Here is a 16,897-nt window from a genome sequence, read left to right as displayed (position 1 = left end):
CTATTTTTGCACTTGGGTAACCACAATATAAAACGAAGAAGAAGAAATTTATATATTTCTATGGTAAAATCACTGTCAAAAGTGTCAAATCAAAAGTTAGGTTACAATTTACAATAATAATTATATGTGTTGAGTCTGAGAAGTAGGAAGTAGAAAGAAAGCGGTGAAAGTGGCAGGAACGTTAGGAAGTAAACAAGTAGAACAAAAATAAGGTGTGAAGAATCAAGTGAAACTTAGTAGAATATAGCACTTCCAAATTCATGTCAAATTCATCGAAATAAGCTGTTATTATTTAGATTTTTAAAAACTTAAAAATGATGCATTGTGACGAACGTGACGACCATTGCTATTCCGCTACCTCGGAAAATTTTGGAACAGCTTTATCGAAAGTTTTGTGTGATTTTCAAAATAAAAATGATGTTTATACAGGGTATATTCCGGGGGGAATAGATCAGTGTAACATTTTCTTCAAACAAATTCGACTTCTCGGTTACCCATTTGTCATCCGAAATAGTTTGCAAAAAGATGTATCGGGTAAGTACCATCGCATTGTTGATTGCTGAATAACGACTGTTTTTTTAATGGGCTATTTCAAAACTGTTTGTGTTTCTTTTAGAAATGCCGCGATTGTTCTTTCATTTTCGCAAGGAACATTTTAACATACAAGTTGGTTGTGCTCCGTTTTGTATTCTCTCTCATCTTCAAATGGATTGTATTTCTGGGCCATCTAAAAAATCTAAGACAAGATCTGAAGATACAGATGTGGTAAGCAAAATGAATTATTTTTGTTTAACAAAAAAATCCAGAATCATATGTCAGAGATTTTCATGCCTGAAAACAGGCCGATTCAATTTACATATATTTTTGATATGGTATTTAACTGGTACCAATTCTCTATAGTTCAGTAGCCGGCAGTAAGTAGCAAACATCGGGCTTAAGAAAGAGACTGTCAGCCGCAATTAGCTAACTTCGGCTTTCTAGAGTGTCGTCTTTGTATAGTCGTCCAAATAAATAATAGTCCAGGTTGAACAATGCTGACTTTCGAGATTATTGTTTTCTCTAGTCTCGACACCTTTACATAGTTGATTCAAGTAAGGAATATTTTCATCATGTAGGTACTTCAAATTAAGTTCGTGAACCAACTGGTAGTTTTTTCAGCACAATATGTAACAGCAAAAATTACCATTGAACTATTGAAAAATCTAATGCTTGCAGAGTGGACAAATTTTCATATAAGAATAATTGAATTTTTTTATTAATTTAACTGCATACGATAATATATTTTCAATATGAGTTTCTGGTAAAATGTGTTTATTTTTGTAATGCTGAACTAGCAGATTGTATGCCACCATATAATTCTCCTGAGTTATAGGCAAATGACGAATAATATTCAATGCTTCGCCCGATAAACATTCAATCAAATAATGCATTTTTTAAACTGGGTAAAGCCTTGCATCCAAATGTATAAGAGAGTTAAATGTCCTAATAAAATTAAAATGTAATACTAATCCTGAATATTTTACAAGATTTAATTTTGGCAGACATGCGTCGATATTATTATTATTAGTACCATTTGTGTGTCTTTTTACGCTGAAAAATCTTTTTTCTCATTTCATAATAATCATTTAAAAATTGTTTACAATAATTTGTATCTGATTCTAATAATTCTATTTCATCCTTTTTAGTGTTCAAAAGCGACATCTAGTAATCTGCAAATGATTTATTGATATTAAAATAAATAATCTACCTACCGGTTTCAAAGCTATAAAAGCTTCTTTATCAAGGTATACTTAACTAATGAATTCTATCCTATTTTATGCTGTGTATGAAACTAACAAATCAAGTCTTTTTGTCTTGTAAGGATGGTAATGTGAGATCACTTAAGGAAATATTGTTTATTTGTTTTTTTTCTTGTTATGAATCGCATTTTTAATTTCTAAGATTTCCAAGTTGTCTAATTTTAATATTTTATTTTCAACATGAAGAACTTTTAATCCAGTGTCTTTATTGAAATTATGATTATTTTCTATCAGATAGCAAATTCAGAAAATAGCTTTGAAACCGGTTGGTAGAAAAAAAAGTGGTTAAAAACAAAGTGGTTTTTTATTTATTTTATTATAATAAATAACCACAAAGTTAGTGCTTCAAATATAAGATTTTTCAATATTTTTTATATCACTAACAGAAGCCAAAAATGTGTCTTTATTATCCGGAGTCCCATCAATAGCCTCATTTAACTATTTACTAACTAAATCATTAAAACCTATGTTTTAATGATTACAAAACGCATTTGCGTCATACAAAGTTTGTTACTAGTCGATGCCATTTTAAGTAAGTATTTTATTTTAAATGAAATAATAAGCAAATTGTAATTTAAATTAACTAAGTATGAAACATAAATTATATGCCACAATGTAGGTACTAGTTAATTTATCCACCAAAAAGATAAGTAAGTACTAGACTGCAATAATCAAATAATAGTTCTATTTTTAAAATGTAAAATTCAAGGAATCATAAACAAATTTTCTCTGCTTGGAACAGAGAATGATTGGAGGCAGGAGCGTTACGATGGTGTCACAAAATATTTGTTAGAAAGGACGAACTATTTTAAGATATTTTCAAATGCCATTTGCAGACTAAAACATCTCAAACAAAGCAAAGATCAAGAAAATGGAATAAAGTTGGATGCCCAGCAAAATTGAATATTCGTATTATTAGATTTTTTCCGGAATATTCTGTGAAACCTGGTGATAATTGCCACGTTCGGAGAAAAGTAAGTGTTATTAATTGTGTTTGCTTTACTAGCTTCGTTAGTTAGTTTTATAATAGGACTTAAATGAAGAACCTAAGTGAACAGCACTGATCTAATATTGCGCCTACCGTTGGCGGGGCGGTAAAGCAAGGAGAGTTGGATTGCTGGATTTCCACATGCATGTAAAATGTAAAGCAGGAAATTCGGATTTTTGTGGTTAAAGCTGGAAAAAGTCTACCAAATAGCAAACCAACATATTGAATAATATTTAACTGTAGAGTAATGAATTGTAATGTTTGCTGTTTGCACAGAAGGAAAATAAAGACAAATGTGAATTATTATTGAATGAATTCAGCAGAAAAATGTTTTAATAATTATGATACATTCTTGTGGGACCCTAGGAAGGGTTAATAAACCGTGATGATTATAATTGTTATTTTTCAGGTTATGAATCAGTTGAAAAGTGCCTACACTAATCCCAAAATGAAAATATTGTACCGGGATAGAGTTTATCTGGTTGTATCTAAAGAAAATATTCACTCGCATTTGCCTTCCACATTTAAATCCAAGCCTAAAAAGAAAAAAAAGGAACCTTCCAATAAATCTTTTGAATTGTTAGAGAGAATTAAAAATGGCCAGTCAAAGCTAAGAGGATTGACTGGTGATATAACAGAAACGTCACACAAGGTCTGGAACGAACAAGTTTTAAATTATGTCAATATAGAGTTAGAAAAGTTGCTAGAGAATCTGAAGAATGCTGCGACCGTTTCGGAATTGGCAAGTAAGCCAGATTTACTTAATAGTCATTCTGTTGTGAAGATTGAACCATGTGCTGATGATGGAGCAGACTTAATACAGGTGGCGTTGAATAAGGCAGATTTGCTTCCTGAAGATACCGAGATGCTGAATCAGATAGACCCTCAAATTTCCGAAAATATCAGTCCACAATTTGAGAAAAGTTATGCTGAATCTACTACTCGACAAAATCACAGGTATTTATTGAAATATTTATGCTTTTTATGGTACACAAAAAATGCAAATAGTTGAAAGAATTCAGTAAGCATGCACATTTAATGAGAAATATCGCTAGCTGAAATGGTATTTTTTCAGATAAAATAATAATATGAACATTTAATTAAAGTAAACAAGATGGTAATAATGATAAGTCATTTGGAAGAAAATTTTTGCTCTATAAGATATTGTGAAAGATGAGAAATCAAATTAGGAGAATACATTATTGACTGATTTGTTGTAAAATAATGAAGAAGAAATGCGAACAAAAGTATGTTCCGAAAATGCTCACTTTCGTCTACTCGACATTCCATTTTGAAGGCTTGTAATAAAATAATACATATAATGTAAAAGCAAACGCAATATCTTGTAGAGCCAAAAATTTTCTTTTGTATAACATTTACCATTTTGTTTTATTTTTGGTGCTCATTTTTAAATTTGGAAAAAAATGGACACAACTTATGTTAACAACACCTAATAATTATCAATTATTTACTATATCCTCTTATTGACATTAAATATTTGAAAATGTTAAATTGCTCATCTAAATGGAGTACTTCTGAACATGTTTCTTACCTTAAAACTATTTTTTAAATCTATTTATGTAGCCTGTGTGAATACTTTTCAAGGTTTTATTATACTTATGTTTTAGAAAATATGGAAAGCATAAAAATAATTTTCATTCTCCTCAAATGCCCAAAGTCCTTAGATTAAATGAATGCTTATCTCAAGACCAATCTCATCTACATGATGTTCCCCGTTTGAAATTACCAGTTGATAAAAATGTCAATATTATTCAAAGAGAAGTACACCCAGAAAGAATAAATGTGCCCGTCACACTAAAGAATACGGCCAAAGACATTTTGAGCAGAGAAATTATTTCGGACAATATGAACGTAAAAAATATTTATATAGATCAAAGTGTTGGAAATTTTCTCGCCAATAGTGGGTAAGTTTACAAGTATGTTTATTTATTTACAGTCCATTTAATTCATTAATTTGCACAATACTGTATATTTTGGTCCGCTCTTAAAAACTTTTGTTAAGGAGCTTGCGCTAGATCTATATGAATGGACTTGTTGATTGTTTATATTTTTTTCTTCTAGGGAAAGTCAATGTGTTACGCATACGGGAGTGCCTGTTGTTCTTAAAGATACTTCTGAGATGTATTATCCCCAATCAGACATCGCTGAATATTCCGTTGTTATAGAGTGGCCTGATGCTATCGGTTAACTCTGGTACTTGTTTTAAATGGTGCTCAATTAATTGCCATACGATTGTAAGTAATTTTTAGACTTAGAGTTTTTACAGTCTATTCAAATATTTAATAAATATTTGCATATGTGTGCAAGACAGAACCTTTTCAAATAAACCATAACCAAACCGCTCTTATGAAAATCGCATGCATAATTTTTCTACAATCATGATGATGTTATGCTGATTTGAATGCACGACTTCTTTATTTGTAGCATTCACGGAGGAGGATAAAAAACTGTGTTTTTTGTGGGTAACTCACGAATGCTGATTTTGAAGCTAACTAGTTGCAATAATTACACCGCGATATGTCATTGAAAGGATCAAACAAAATTGGCACTTGAGTTTTCCACTGCCTAAATAATTTGAATTTTGATTGAAGAAAGAAATAAGATTGATGGCCAATGGTTGTGAGGGTCAAAACAAAAATTCTACGGTTATTGGGATGCTGTTTAGATCAGATAGAACTAATTTTTCCCATTACAGGTCATTTGTTCTTGCCAGCAGATAACCAACACTGAAGTATTACGTAGAGCCAATACAAATAGAAAACTATTCACCACCGTTAAGCTCCGTAAGATTTCATATTTTGCCCATGTGTCGAGAGGTGATATATATGTCTTTCTTTAGCTCGTCATGAAGAGGAAGATCGAGGGACGGAGCCGGAAGAAAACAGCTTTCCTGGCTTTGAAATATCCGAGAACGGACCGGGATTAGAATTATGGAGGAGCTGTTTCGCACTCCTCAGGATAGAAGCTTTCTCCCAAGTGGTCGTCAACTTTGGGGGGACCCGAAATGATACATGAAGAAAAAGAAGCGGATAGAGTTTTTGCATTGGCAGAAAAAAGAAAATGATTGTACAGCCTTACGTATATGCCGCTAGAATAAGTGAGCATGCCACTATACACAAAATGGTTACAGAGATTACAAACGAACAAAAAAAACTTAATAGCTTTGCTAGGAAAAAGCTTTTTTTTGTGTTTTTTTTTTATTCTAAATTAAATTAGCTACTGAAGTTCTTTACCAAGTTATTAATGCAGTACCTTATGTGTCCCTGGATGTGGATAGGGAAATAAATTTATTTTAGTTTTTCTTAAATCAAATTTATTATTTTTCTTTTTTATTAATATTTGTATTCAAGTGTTGTACTTTTCATTGTTGCCGAGTTATTTATTGAATTTGAATAAACATTTTTTTTTTTTAAAAAGAAGTTTATCTCAGCAGAACCCTGTTTATGGATTGACATGAATGGCAAAGTACAAAACAACAGTCCATCTCCAATGGCATTTATTTCAAAACTAGCCAAATCCAGACAATACGAAACAAACATGGTCATTTCCAAAAATGCAATATTCTTGTTTTTTTTAATAAGTTGTGACTATATTTCATTATCAAAATCGCATTTGTCAAAATGATATGAGGTGCCAAGAATTTTGATGAATAGAAATTTTAACATTGTTTATTTGTCATTCTCTTGTAAATTCCTCCCTGATACTGTGTGAAAAAGAAAACTAGACGACCTAATTGAAATTGTCGAAATTGAGGTTTCGTTGTCCCATTAACCGCACCCCAAAACTAAACCGATTTGGTTGATTTTCTAAGAATGAGTATCAGAATTTAATTTTCTGTTTTTGTATCTTTTGCGTTTTTTAAAAATAGTTATCATATTTGTATACCATTTCCAAAGATGGCGGATAAAACTGGTCGCTTTTTAATGATGTTTTGTTGGTTCCTAGTTCCCGTAATGAACAATTTATAAAAAAAAAACAAAGTGATAGGGACACGCCAATAGTAAATATCTATAGTGTATGAAAAAACTCTGCTCTAGTGCCATAATCCAGGGAGAAAATATTGGAATATGTTCGTATGAAGAAAAGTCAGATTGCCTTTTCGAATCGATGATTAGATTGAAAGTCTCCACCAAAAGTGTTATTTAGAATGTACATTTGCTGTCACCATCCATCTCATTTTCTCAATTTTGACGGTGATAAGGTATGTTTAGCTTGTTAGAAAACCGGGAGAACCAAATCCGGGTAAACCAGAGCTGTCGCTACCCCTCCACCGGCCATTCTGCAACACTTCATACAGAGCAATCTGTCAAATGTTAGTTTGCCTGATTTTCTTTGGTTATAGAATAGCACAATAGGAACTCTCTGGTTGTTTAATCGCTTTAAAAAAATATATAATTTACGCAGGTTCACTTACAATTCATTATTGATAAAGTCAGTTTTTTATAATGTATTTTTTTAACATAATAATAGTAGGACAGCTTCTACAAGTTGCAAATTGAAAGATGGCGGCTGAGGACAGGAGTTGGAGGTAAAAGTTGAAGGAGGCCAGGCTCAATTTGTGCTGTAGCGCCATCGAAGAAGAAAATACTTTATGACGAAAAACTTGTATTTAATTTATAAGTCAGGTTTTCAGACATTTAAAACCAATTAAATGATTTCAATAGTTTTAATAGTTCAATAATATTCAACATTTAAGTTCTTTTATTCCATTACGATTACTAGTTTTGTCAACTCATTGTTCACTTTATCCACACATAAAATACATTTTTTTACCCATTTTGGTATTTTAAACACTTTGTCAAAAGAAAGGAATGAACACACTTGTCCTTGGCAATAATATATTTGAATTAAATTTAATGAATGTATAAATGACATTATTATCTAACTATGCGTGACATTTTTTATGGTAATGTTTGTCACCTTGTTCAGTTTTTTTTAAAGGTAATTGAAAAATTTATGTAAAAAAATTATGTAAATATTGTAAAAATAATGACTAAACTTGCCCATGGGAGTCAATTGTCCCAAAAAAATGTTTTATTGACTGTTATGTAATATTGCATGTCAAATTTCTTTACCAGACACTTACACCAGGTTGCCTTAATCAAATCGGTTTTTTGATCCATCATATTCTTGCTATGAAACTGCTGAATCTTCTATGTCTCGATTGGTAAGATGGCTGTGGTTTAACCGATCGGTACCTTAGATTCGAGTCCCGAGCTGTCGGTAAACATGAGGGCTTGGAAAGTGCCGATCACGACAGCGGGCTTACTTCCCGGTAAAGGAACCGGAGCTCCCGGTGCTGGTGCCAGTGGAGAGGTGTGAGGTTCTGTCGACTTCTTTGTCTCGTCAACATTAACATTACTAGTACTGTTGTCTGTTTTGTCCGTGACTGTTCCGGTGTCCACTTGCCTTTTGGAAATGATTAGCGTGTGATTATTTCGATTTTGGTTTTCCATCGATCTTGCAAGCCTTTGTAAGTCCTTTATGTAATTTTCTTCAATATTTGAAATTGAAAGTGATGTAGCACCTACAAAAAAAGGAATTTAATACATTAGAACTATACTATGTATTACGCGCTAGGCAGCTTTCATCCATGTTTTGTGAATGGAGTAGCGGCTACATGTCCTCAGAGTGTTTGACTGATCACATCTAAATGTCTCACGGAGTGTAGATAAAAATTACGCACCATGGAACGTAAAACAAAAACAACATTTTGACAACCTTTTTCAGAAAGGCTAACTAGTTATTAAAATTTATGTTCAATACATGTTTTTTTTAAATGGCAGTACACAATTATAATGAGTAACACAATATAATAACTAAAAAAATATAGTAACCTAATTTACCAATTTAAAAAAATAAATTCGCTTACACTTTTTTCTCATAATAAACACTCATATGAACACGTATCACAACTATCTTGTTTTTCGGAATATTTCGCTTCCGACTGGACCGTAGTTGATGGTTTGAAATGAATCTTATTTGACTGACATACTGGGACTTTTTTTTTGCTGACTGTTTTTTACAGGGACACAATAATCTTCCAAAATATAATTACTTCAGATTCACAAAGGCTATAGCTGACTTTTCATTACCAGTGTCTTTTTGACTGACGGCTATAACTTTATAAAAGGAATCCTCGAATGTTGAACCCAACAATTTATATATTATATTTATAGGGTATCAACAATATTTGATATTAAAAACATGAATGAAATAATGTGAATCCTCGATTCAATGGTCCTCAATAAATTGTTCATTAAAATAATTAAAATCAAAATTAATATAAAATATAACAATCATACTTTATAAATATCACAAATGAAAAATCATATTAATATTCCTCAGAATAATTATCATCGTCCATTGATTCTTCATCTTCTTCATTAGAACTTTTCACAATTTGAGTTTCAAATGGTTTTGTTGTAGGTGTATGTACAAATCGCATTGATTCCTGTGAGATCTCTCGGTTTGTTTGTTGAATTTCCACATTGGGCACTTTGTTTCTATCAAATGTTACATTGCTTTCTTGGTAATTTGATTTTATATTTATGTTGTGAAATGAAATAACTTTGTCTTTGTAATACTCCGAATTATCTTTGGATTCTGTTTTTGGAGTACGCTGAAAATTCTTATGCTGAGGAAAGGCTTTAGTCTCCCAATTTATCGACACAATTAAAAATAGCATAAGTGTTACTCGAATACTATTAACTAATAAGCGAGACATTATATCCGGTACTTGCTATGAAAGTTCTTATCTACTGACTCGCTGTATTCGTAGTAAGGCCCTTATATATGTAGAGTAATTGGAAAAAAGGCTAATTGAAACGGTTTCCAGGAAACGGGTTTTGAAACATTGTCAATAGAAAAACAAAGTTTTTATTAAAATAATTTATCTGAACATCAAATATTGATCAATTCTGCGAAACATTTAAATGAATAATAAAAAAGGTTTTATGGAGAATAAAGCTATGGTTTCCTAAGATAGGTGCCATCATCTGGTGGCCGTCATGTGGCGGTGAATGACGTCATTAAAACATTGTTTATACAAACCAGATAGCGCAGGTTTTCTAGAGAGCGTGTGAGCAGAACGTCAAACAACGGTCCTTTTATTTGCAGAACGCCCGTTGGTTGCGCCACATTTACTTTGTTGGATTTATTTGCTGCATACTGGGCCCTGGTTAAGATGTTGCGTTTCTTACTGTGGGTAGGTACCACATTTTTGTCTCCGGCTCAACATATTCAATATTCAAAATTATTAAAATGCATATAACAAAAGAACAATTGTTAATAACGGAACTGTCAGTATTCATGAGCTTAGATAATTCTCACCGCGATCGCGAACCAGTTATTTTTGCGGTTAATAATTAATTTAATTCACTCTGTCGTGAAATAATAATAATCAAGAAACCATCTCAAGTGCCCTTCCTTCATGACCCCACGATTTGATCTGATCCTGACTGCCGCGAGACAAGTTCCAAATAACAAGGTACCAGAACCTCAGTGCAAGGTAGGAATTGCATTCATTATATTATGGTTCAGTAGCACAGCATAAAGATAACACTCCGCGAACCAGACAATTACGAGTGTTCGTCTGCCAACGGGCAAGTGGCGCGATCCCCCGTCATAGTGGTACAAACAGTTAAAAAACTTTTTTCATACGTAGCGGTGAACATTTTTGTGTTTGAAAATAAGTACTAATGAGATTTTTGTGATATTTGCATTAAATGTTGAAATGAAAACTCTAGCACTCTCCTCAAAACGATATTTTTATATTTCTAATGACTCCTCATTTTTCAAATCCTACTCATAATGCTAAGTTTTTCTATATTGTTCATTTTATGCCGTAACATGTCTCAGTTTTATAAAAATAAGTTAATAAATTTAGATGATAACGGCTACTAAGTAACCACACTGCTCCGCATCACAGTTAAATAACGGCAACGCTTTCTTTGGAAACCATAGCTTAAGATACACTTGTTCGACAGGAGAGGCAAAAACACAGTTTTTTTTTTATTGAAGGCCTTTTTAAATAAAAAACCTTTGAAAATCATTATGTTAATTCAATGAATTAGAAGAAGCCAAACTCGATATAACTGGTTTAAAGCACATACAAAAATATTTGATAAAACATAGATTTGAGGATTGATTTACACAACTCAATTTCCATTTTTTCAGCACAAGTTATTTACAACTTTTAAGAATTGGTCTGAAAATTTCCATATTTGAGTAAAGATTAAGAACTTAAAGGATTTCTCTTTATCTTTAAAAAAAAATAAAAATTATAAACATGCAGAAAATATTTCATAAATATAAAAATAACAATTATATTCATTTCATATCCCTACTACACAGGAAACTAATTAGCATTTGATAAAGTTCATATGTGTTCAAAACTAATTGCATTTGCCATAAATTATTCATTTTTACTATTCCATCGACCCTTTCTGATAATGCAACTTAATTAGTAATTAGAGTGAATTATTCTTACCATGTAGAAGTGTAAATATTACAAAATGTAATAGTGTGATATACCGATGTAGAAGCATGTTGATAAAGTGAATTTAAATAATGGAGTTAAATAAGTCGATTAGTATTCCAGGCTTGTGGCGGTAGGATGAATTTTCCCCTTTTGTAAGGATAATGGATCGTGAAGTGTCTTTTTATATGTGTAAACTCCTTTTAATAGTAAACGGGAAGTGATTATCAATCACCGGATATTGCAACAGAGCTGAAATTTTGTGAGGAATATAGTATTTTGATTTATTATTCAGATATTTGAAAAGTGTTTGCTTAAATGAAAACATCATTGACAATATTAAGCGCAAAATATTTCAATAATACTTTCAGCATGTCTAAATGTTTGCAGACATTTTTGAGAATGGAATATATGGACCTCTAGACTGACTGGTATAAAAAGAACTATAATTTTTATATTTAAGTATTTTTAGGCGTTGTCTAGTAGGTGGAATAATTCATTAAATGTACCTCATCCACATCGATAAAAGTTTTCAAACTCAAATAAATTTATTAGACCAAATAACATTAAAAAATACATAAACATATTTAAGGCGTTAAATCGGGACAACATATCAAACCACAGCCTGTTTTATAATGGGAAGTTGACATTTATCTTCAATTTTATTTACAAAGTAAAATTAAGTTTTCTAAGTTACCGATGAAGACACTTTAAATTTTCATTGAAATATATACATTTTCGTACATAAATATCGATTTATACCGTCTTGATATGTACCGATGAAGATAGCGTTTGTAATCGTGGCCCAGGAAACCTTGAGCAATGGTTCGATATTATGTATGTTGTATTATTAGCGCTATGATTTTTTAAAGTTTTGTATTTCTGAAATAACTCCGCACGTGACGTCAGAGGTTGTTCTCAATTGTTCTTCCGATCGGTTCGTTTACGGTAAGCCAACAAAATATTATTCACAGCGTGACGTCGATCAAAGTAGTGCGTTTTTATTAAAATATTTTTTATTATTTTTTTGTACATTTTCAAGAAACTTTGCCATACGATTTAATGGTCTAATTTTTACCACGCACAAGAAAATACTTTTTGTATCCAATTTCCTGTAGGGCTGAAGTTCCTCATTGCTCTTCCAATTGGAATTTTCAGCCCTTTTACTTCACAAAAGTAAACAGATGGAATAGTTAAGTAAATATGGATGTTTGAACATAGGGATAATGGTGAATGTTACACAGTGAGTAAAGTGGAAAAATTGCATAACATAGTTAAAAAGTAATAAAATATAAGATACATATTAAGTTTATAAATTAACACACATATTGTGATGTACACATAGGCACATTATGTATGTTGTATACGTTAGTTATAATAAATTGAATTTTAAATATTTATAAACAGATTAATTTTTGGTTAATTGGTTATAGTTGTAATGTCAGAAGTATCTATTTCCTATGTACAACTTTTATTTTTCAAAAATATTTACAAAAAATTCTTAAATTAAAGTCCTGCTGAGTTGCATACATACAACTCGTCAGCAGAGACTAAATGAGATTGAAGTAAACTAAATGAGATTGAAGAAGTATGCACTTTCTTTTTCTCCATTGCCATTCCTAGACACAATGTTGCACGTAGGCACTATAACTATGTTTACATACTATATTATTTTTATTTTGTATTTCAAAAATTCTTTGTTTTTCAGCTTTATGGAACCTCTGTCTTGTGTTAAATTAGGAAAAAAAATGCGCAAAGAAGTGTCTTTGCTGTTTAACAAAGTTGTCAAAGGCATGTAATAAACAACAAACAAAACCATAACGCCATTTCACCTTACGGGTAGCCAGAGAAGATGGAATGATCACTTTGTCTTTGTGAACTGACCTCGCTTCCTCTGCATTCATATATCTCATACATGTACGCTGATTATTCCAATTTTTGACCTGTCCATTTTCAAGTATTTCTTGGATTTGATCATGCCATGTTTTTCTTGGTTTTCGTTTCTACATTTATTAAAATTCGTATTGTAAATCTTTTTAACTGTCCATTCACTCTACATGTTCAAACCAACCCAGAACTCCTCGATTTTGTCGATAATGCTTATCTGTCTTACATAATGTAAGGATCTTGACATTTGTGCACCTGTTGTACAAAATTTTATCACACTTTCACCTGAAAGATTGTATTTCCAGCTTACATTCATCCGTGTTTTCCAATTCTATAGTTCGCTTCCATACATAAGAGTCCAGCGCCAGGACTCCACTGTGAACTGTTTTGCCTCCTGCGACAAACATTTATTTGCCAAGGTTGATTTTAGTTAATCTTTTACCCCGTTTTCGCCATTTTCCCTCTTTTCAATATCTTTCTCACACTGAGGCATATATTATGTTCAAATGTTTGAAAAAAAATGTCAATAGGTTGTTTCTGGATTCGGTCCTGCTATTGCAAATTTAATTAATTTTGATATAGTGTTACTTGAAAGTTAGATAGTAAAACAAAATGGCTTTTCTATACATTTCTTTTATTTGAATATAAAAAGAATACAAAATTCAAATGCACATTTAAAAAATCAAATATAAGTACCTACTTTACACACTTAATTCAAAATTTGGTTCTAGGATACAAAAAATAGTAAAGTTGTTATATCTACTTAGGTAGGTAACAAAGTCACAAAGTAAAATGAACAATGTTACCAAGCTTACAAACTGGCAATTCTTGAATTTTCTATAACTTTAAAACTATTATTTTAAATCACCCAATCAAATATTCATTTGAAAGTAAGAAACAGATGTATATTATTTTATTTCAACATTTATACATTTACAGCCTTATCTGTAGAATAGAAAAATGCAACTAAAGATGCCATTTGGATAATGTTACCCCTCTGCGAGTGTTGACATGCACATCGCACATGTGATAGTTTTCATCTATTTAGATTTTGATTTGATAAATGAATTCAATGTTTTTACATTGAATTAATTAATCAAAGGGCATATTAATTTGATAAAGACAAAATATAAAAAAAGAGTAAGTGAGTGAAGTGAAACCATGAAATCTGTCAACTTATGTGATCATAGTAAAAATACTTTTAAAATGTGACATTGGCAAAAAAATTATAATTGTGATGTAGCGCTATTATATGTATTGTATCGTATCGTATCGCATCGAACATTTTCTCTTAGTTTAAAAAAAAAATAAATGAATAGTTTATCTGCAATAGATAATATACCAGAAATCTGGGGTAGTTTTCATTCAGGTAATGGTAATACTACGAGAGGAGATTTTATATTCACGGAATGAGGCAGAAAGAAATTAATGACTTTTTTACAAGGTGCGGGTGCTAAGCCTCTATTTTGAGGCTTGTCAGCAGGTGGAACAGAGTGGATATGGAAGGAGGTAATGAAAAATACACCATAACACCCAGATCAATTAAGAAAAAAATCTTTCTTGGATTTTTTTCGGGCAACTGGCGGGAATCGAACCTGCGACGCCAGTTTCACAGTTAGCCGTCTAACCAACTGTGCCACGGCGCCTATCAAATGCAATTGACTTTGTTTACATTTGTTACTGGGAGGGTTATTACTAGAGCCCTTACAAGGCACTGCATATTGAATAAACACGTTGCTAGAATGAATCTCTCTGAAGCTTCTAGATAAAGATTCTGCAGTGCAGATGATGAAATACCTTTATACATTTTATGTGAATGTGATGCTTGTATATCACGAAAGAAGCCGCATCCTCAATAGACCATTGGTTAAACACGAGGGTGTGAGAGCATTTGCCTCCTACGCAATAGCCCATTACTTAAAAGACTTTGCTTGGAGGCCGAGAATTGATTTACGGGGAGCCAGCACAATAGATGTACATTGACGTCAGGAGCTTGTTTGGAACTGACCCCTATTTACAAGAATAGAATACTCTTGTTTCAGTGACCGCAACAAAATGACCGAACGAAATTGAACACAATTTGTGACCTGAAAAGGGGATACGAGGTAAGAATAATAAATGTCCGTCTCTGCTTCATTCTGGGAATAAAAAATCTCCTCTCATATTATATCTACTTTGGCACCCTTTTCAATTCTACAGATAAGTTTCTGGAGCTATGTATGTATAATATGTCGGTAAATATGTACATTTCTATTTTCCTAACATTTGTAGGGATACCTTTATTAATTTGTGAGTGCTGATAGCAAAATATTAAAATGGTTTTATAGAGTGTACAATGTTTATTCTTGATATGCCTATTGTTCAAATCATTTCTCATTGAATATTAAAATTAAATACTAATGTACAAAACTAATTATTATTGGCTAAGGATGGGCTTACAACTAATTTGTAATTATATAAAAGTACAAAATAATGAACGTCTTATCGATCTAAGTATGATTGTTTTATGAAGAATGAATAAAAGGTCAATTTTTCAACACTTCAGATGTAGCGGGGTCTTTTTCATATGGGGTTATTTATTCAAAATAACATTTTATCTTACTACCTATGCATTATTAAGTTAGATCAGAAGACCTTAAAAACTAATGTGAACATTTACCAAGAACATGTTTTAAAAATATTTTGATGCTTTCTATTTCCCTTTTTTCTGTCTTTCTTCTCATTGGTAGTCTAATATTTTTTATCGCTGGTTTCATATGTATGACATTGCTGGTTGAATTTTATAATACCTTTTATTTGATTTAACCGCTTAATTATTTTATGAATTACAATTGCAACATAATATTTTTGCTGAATTGTGAGAAAGCCAATTTCTTTAAGCATTATTTCTACATTTTTATATATACGTTGGCTTTGCCTTATTTTGCTTATTCTGTAGAATTTAATCTTTTGAATTCCCCTTTATTCCATTGAAAAAGTATCGACAAATAGTATTTACAAAAGGGTATATTATTAATTTATCGATCTACCGATAAATGAGCTTTTCTGTTATGTATTGGGAATGTGTTTTAAAATGCCATTTTCTATCAAAGTATACTCTGAAGTATTTTATTTGAAACTATTTAAAATAAACTTACAAAAAAATGTGCATATACAAAGCCATCTATGAAAAACACTGACGTATAATATTACAATATAAACCCGTAACTCCTACAATAGTTACATCTAAGATATAACAAATATTGCATTACCTCAATAATTTGGAAAAAAAGATATCTAAACACAATAAACATGTAAAACTATTCATTTAAGAAAGAGATATGCATATTTCCTTAGTTCAAATTTATGTGTTACTCGTTACTACAAATTGTACTTAAAAATATAACCAATTATCTACTTATTCCATAAATTGGACTCAATTTACCAATGAAATGATACATCTGTTTTGTTTTTCAATTTTTTTCAGACAGTTGCAATGCAATTGAAGCATTTTTTCATCACATAAAGCATCATTTTTCTGCGTAAGATGAAGTCTGATGCAAGTCCGTAAGATAATGGAGGCACGAAAGGCAATTACTTACGAATTGAAATGTCATTTTTTTGCATTTGTAACATGTCTATTTAATTATACGTTGATGAAAAATGTTTCAACAGTTTCATGTGATAATTATGTTAATATAAATTAAATAACATTTGAAAAACGTTTTTAATGAATCTAAGCAT

At 31.4% G+C, this 16,897-nt stretch overlaps 2 protein-coding genes and 1 long non-coding RNA gene across 7 annotated transcripts; 2 read left to right on the top strand and 1 right to left on the bottom strand.

Annotated features, from left to right (window-relative positions):
• Window positions 1-71: 71 nt before the first annotated feature.
• LOC148272141 (uncharacterized) lies at window positions 72-6,224 on the top strand. Of its 3 annotated transcripts, none has more exons than XR_015824917.1 (7): window positions 72-534; window positions 617-765; window positions 1,686-2,773; window positions 3,197-3,744; window positions 4,416-4,712; window positions 4,870-5,042; window positions 5,648-6,224. XR_015824917.1 is itself a non-coding variant. In XM_088240461.1 (7 exons), exons 1-6 carry the CDS (start codon window positions 315-317, stop codon window positions 4,994-4,996), a joined length of 1,479 nt encoding a protein of 492 aa, XP_088096587.1. In that variant the 5' UTR covers window positions 72-314; the 3' UTR covers window positions 4,997-5,042; window positions 5,648-6,224. The 3 variants fall into 3 exon arrangements, 2 of the variants coding, with proteins under 2 accessions (XP_088096587.1, XP_088096588.1); XM_088240461.1 differs by having other exon boundaries at window positions 2,636-2,773; XM_088240462.1 differs by lacking the exon at window positions 5,648-6,224 and adding an exon at window positions 5,504-5,636 and having other exon boundaries at window positions 2,636-2,773.
• A 1,172-nt stretch (window positions 6,225-7,396) lies between these two features.
• LOC148272140 (uncharacterized) lies at window positions 7,397-13,715 on the bottom strand. 3 transcript variants are annotated; one of them, XR_015824918.1, is made up of 2 exons: window positions 11,300-11,465; window positions 7,397-8,335 (listed from the first exon to the last, which is right to left on the bottom strand). XR_015824918.1 is itself a non-coding variant. In XM_088240463.1 (2 exons), exons 1-2 carry the CDS (start codon window positions 13,579-13,581, stop codon window positions 7,992-7,994), a joined length of 441 nt encoding a protein of 146 aa, XP_088096589.1. In that variant the 5' UTR covers window positions 13,582-13,715; the 3' UTR covers window positions 7,397-7,991. The 3 variants fall into 3 exon arrangements, 1 of the variants encoding a protein (XP_088096589.1); XR_015824919.1 differs by lacking the exon at window positions 11,300-11,465 and adding an exon at window positions 9,114-9,585; XM_088240463.1 differs by lacking the exon at window positions 11,300-11,465 and adding an exon at window positions 13,485-13,715.
• LOC148272139 (uncharacterized) lies at window positions 10,248-16,826 on the top strand. Its single transcript, XR_015824920.1, has 2 exons — window positions 10,248-10,297; window positions 16,641-16,826. It is a non-coding gene; the product is annotated as an uncharacterized LOC148272139 (long non-coding RNA).
• Window positions 16,827-16,897: the final 71 nt, after the last annotated feature.

Source organism: Micrasema longulum, unplaced genomic scaffold, assembly GCF_059751315.1.
Source record: "Micrasema longulum isolate JH-2025_06_02 unplaced genomic scaffold, ASM5975131v1 h1tg002463l, whole genome shotgun sequence".
Classification (NCBI taxonomy): Eukaryota; Metazoa; Arthropoda; class Insecta; order Trichoptera; family Brachycentridae; genus Micrasema; species Micrasema longulum.
The sequence above is the reverse complement of the archived record's forward strand: the minus strand, read 5'-3'. Positions and strand labels throughout refer to the sequence as shown.

What these genes read in the sequence shown, in the direction of transcription:
- LOC148272140 (XM_088240463.1), bottom strand. Translation starts at nt 13,581, where the DNA reads ATGTTTGTCGCAGGAGGCAAAACAGTTCACAGTGGAGTCCTGGCGCTG. An exon ending in ATTGGAAAACACGGATGAAT is followed by an intron (nt 8,336 to 13,484) that starts GTAAGCTGGAAA and finishes CTTTTTTTGTAG; the next exon opens with GTGCTACATCACTTTCAATT.
- LOC148272141 (XM_088240461.1), top strand. Translation starts at nt 315, where the DNA reads ATGATGCATTGTGACGAACGTGACGACCATTGCTATTCCGCTACCTCG. An exon ending in TTTGCAAAAAGATGTATCGG is followed by an intron (nt 535 to 616) that starts GTAAGTACCATC and finishes TGTTTCTTTTAG; the next exon opens with AAATGCCGCGATTGTTCTTT. An exon ending in ACTACTCGACAAAATCACAG is followed by an intron (nt 3,745 to 4,415) that starts GTATTTATTGAA and finishes CTTATGTTTTAG; the next exon opens with AAAATATGGAAAGCATAAAA.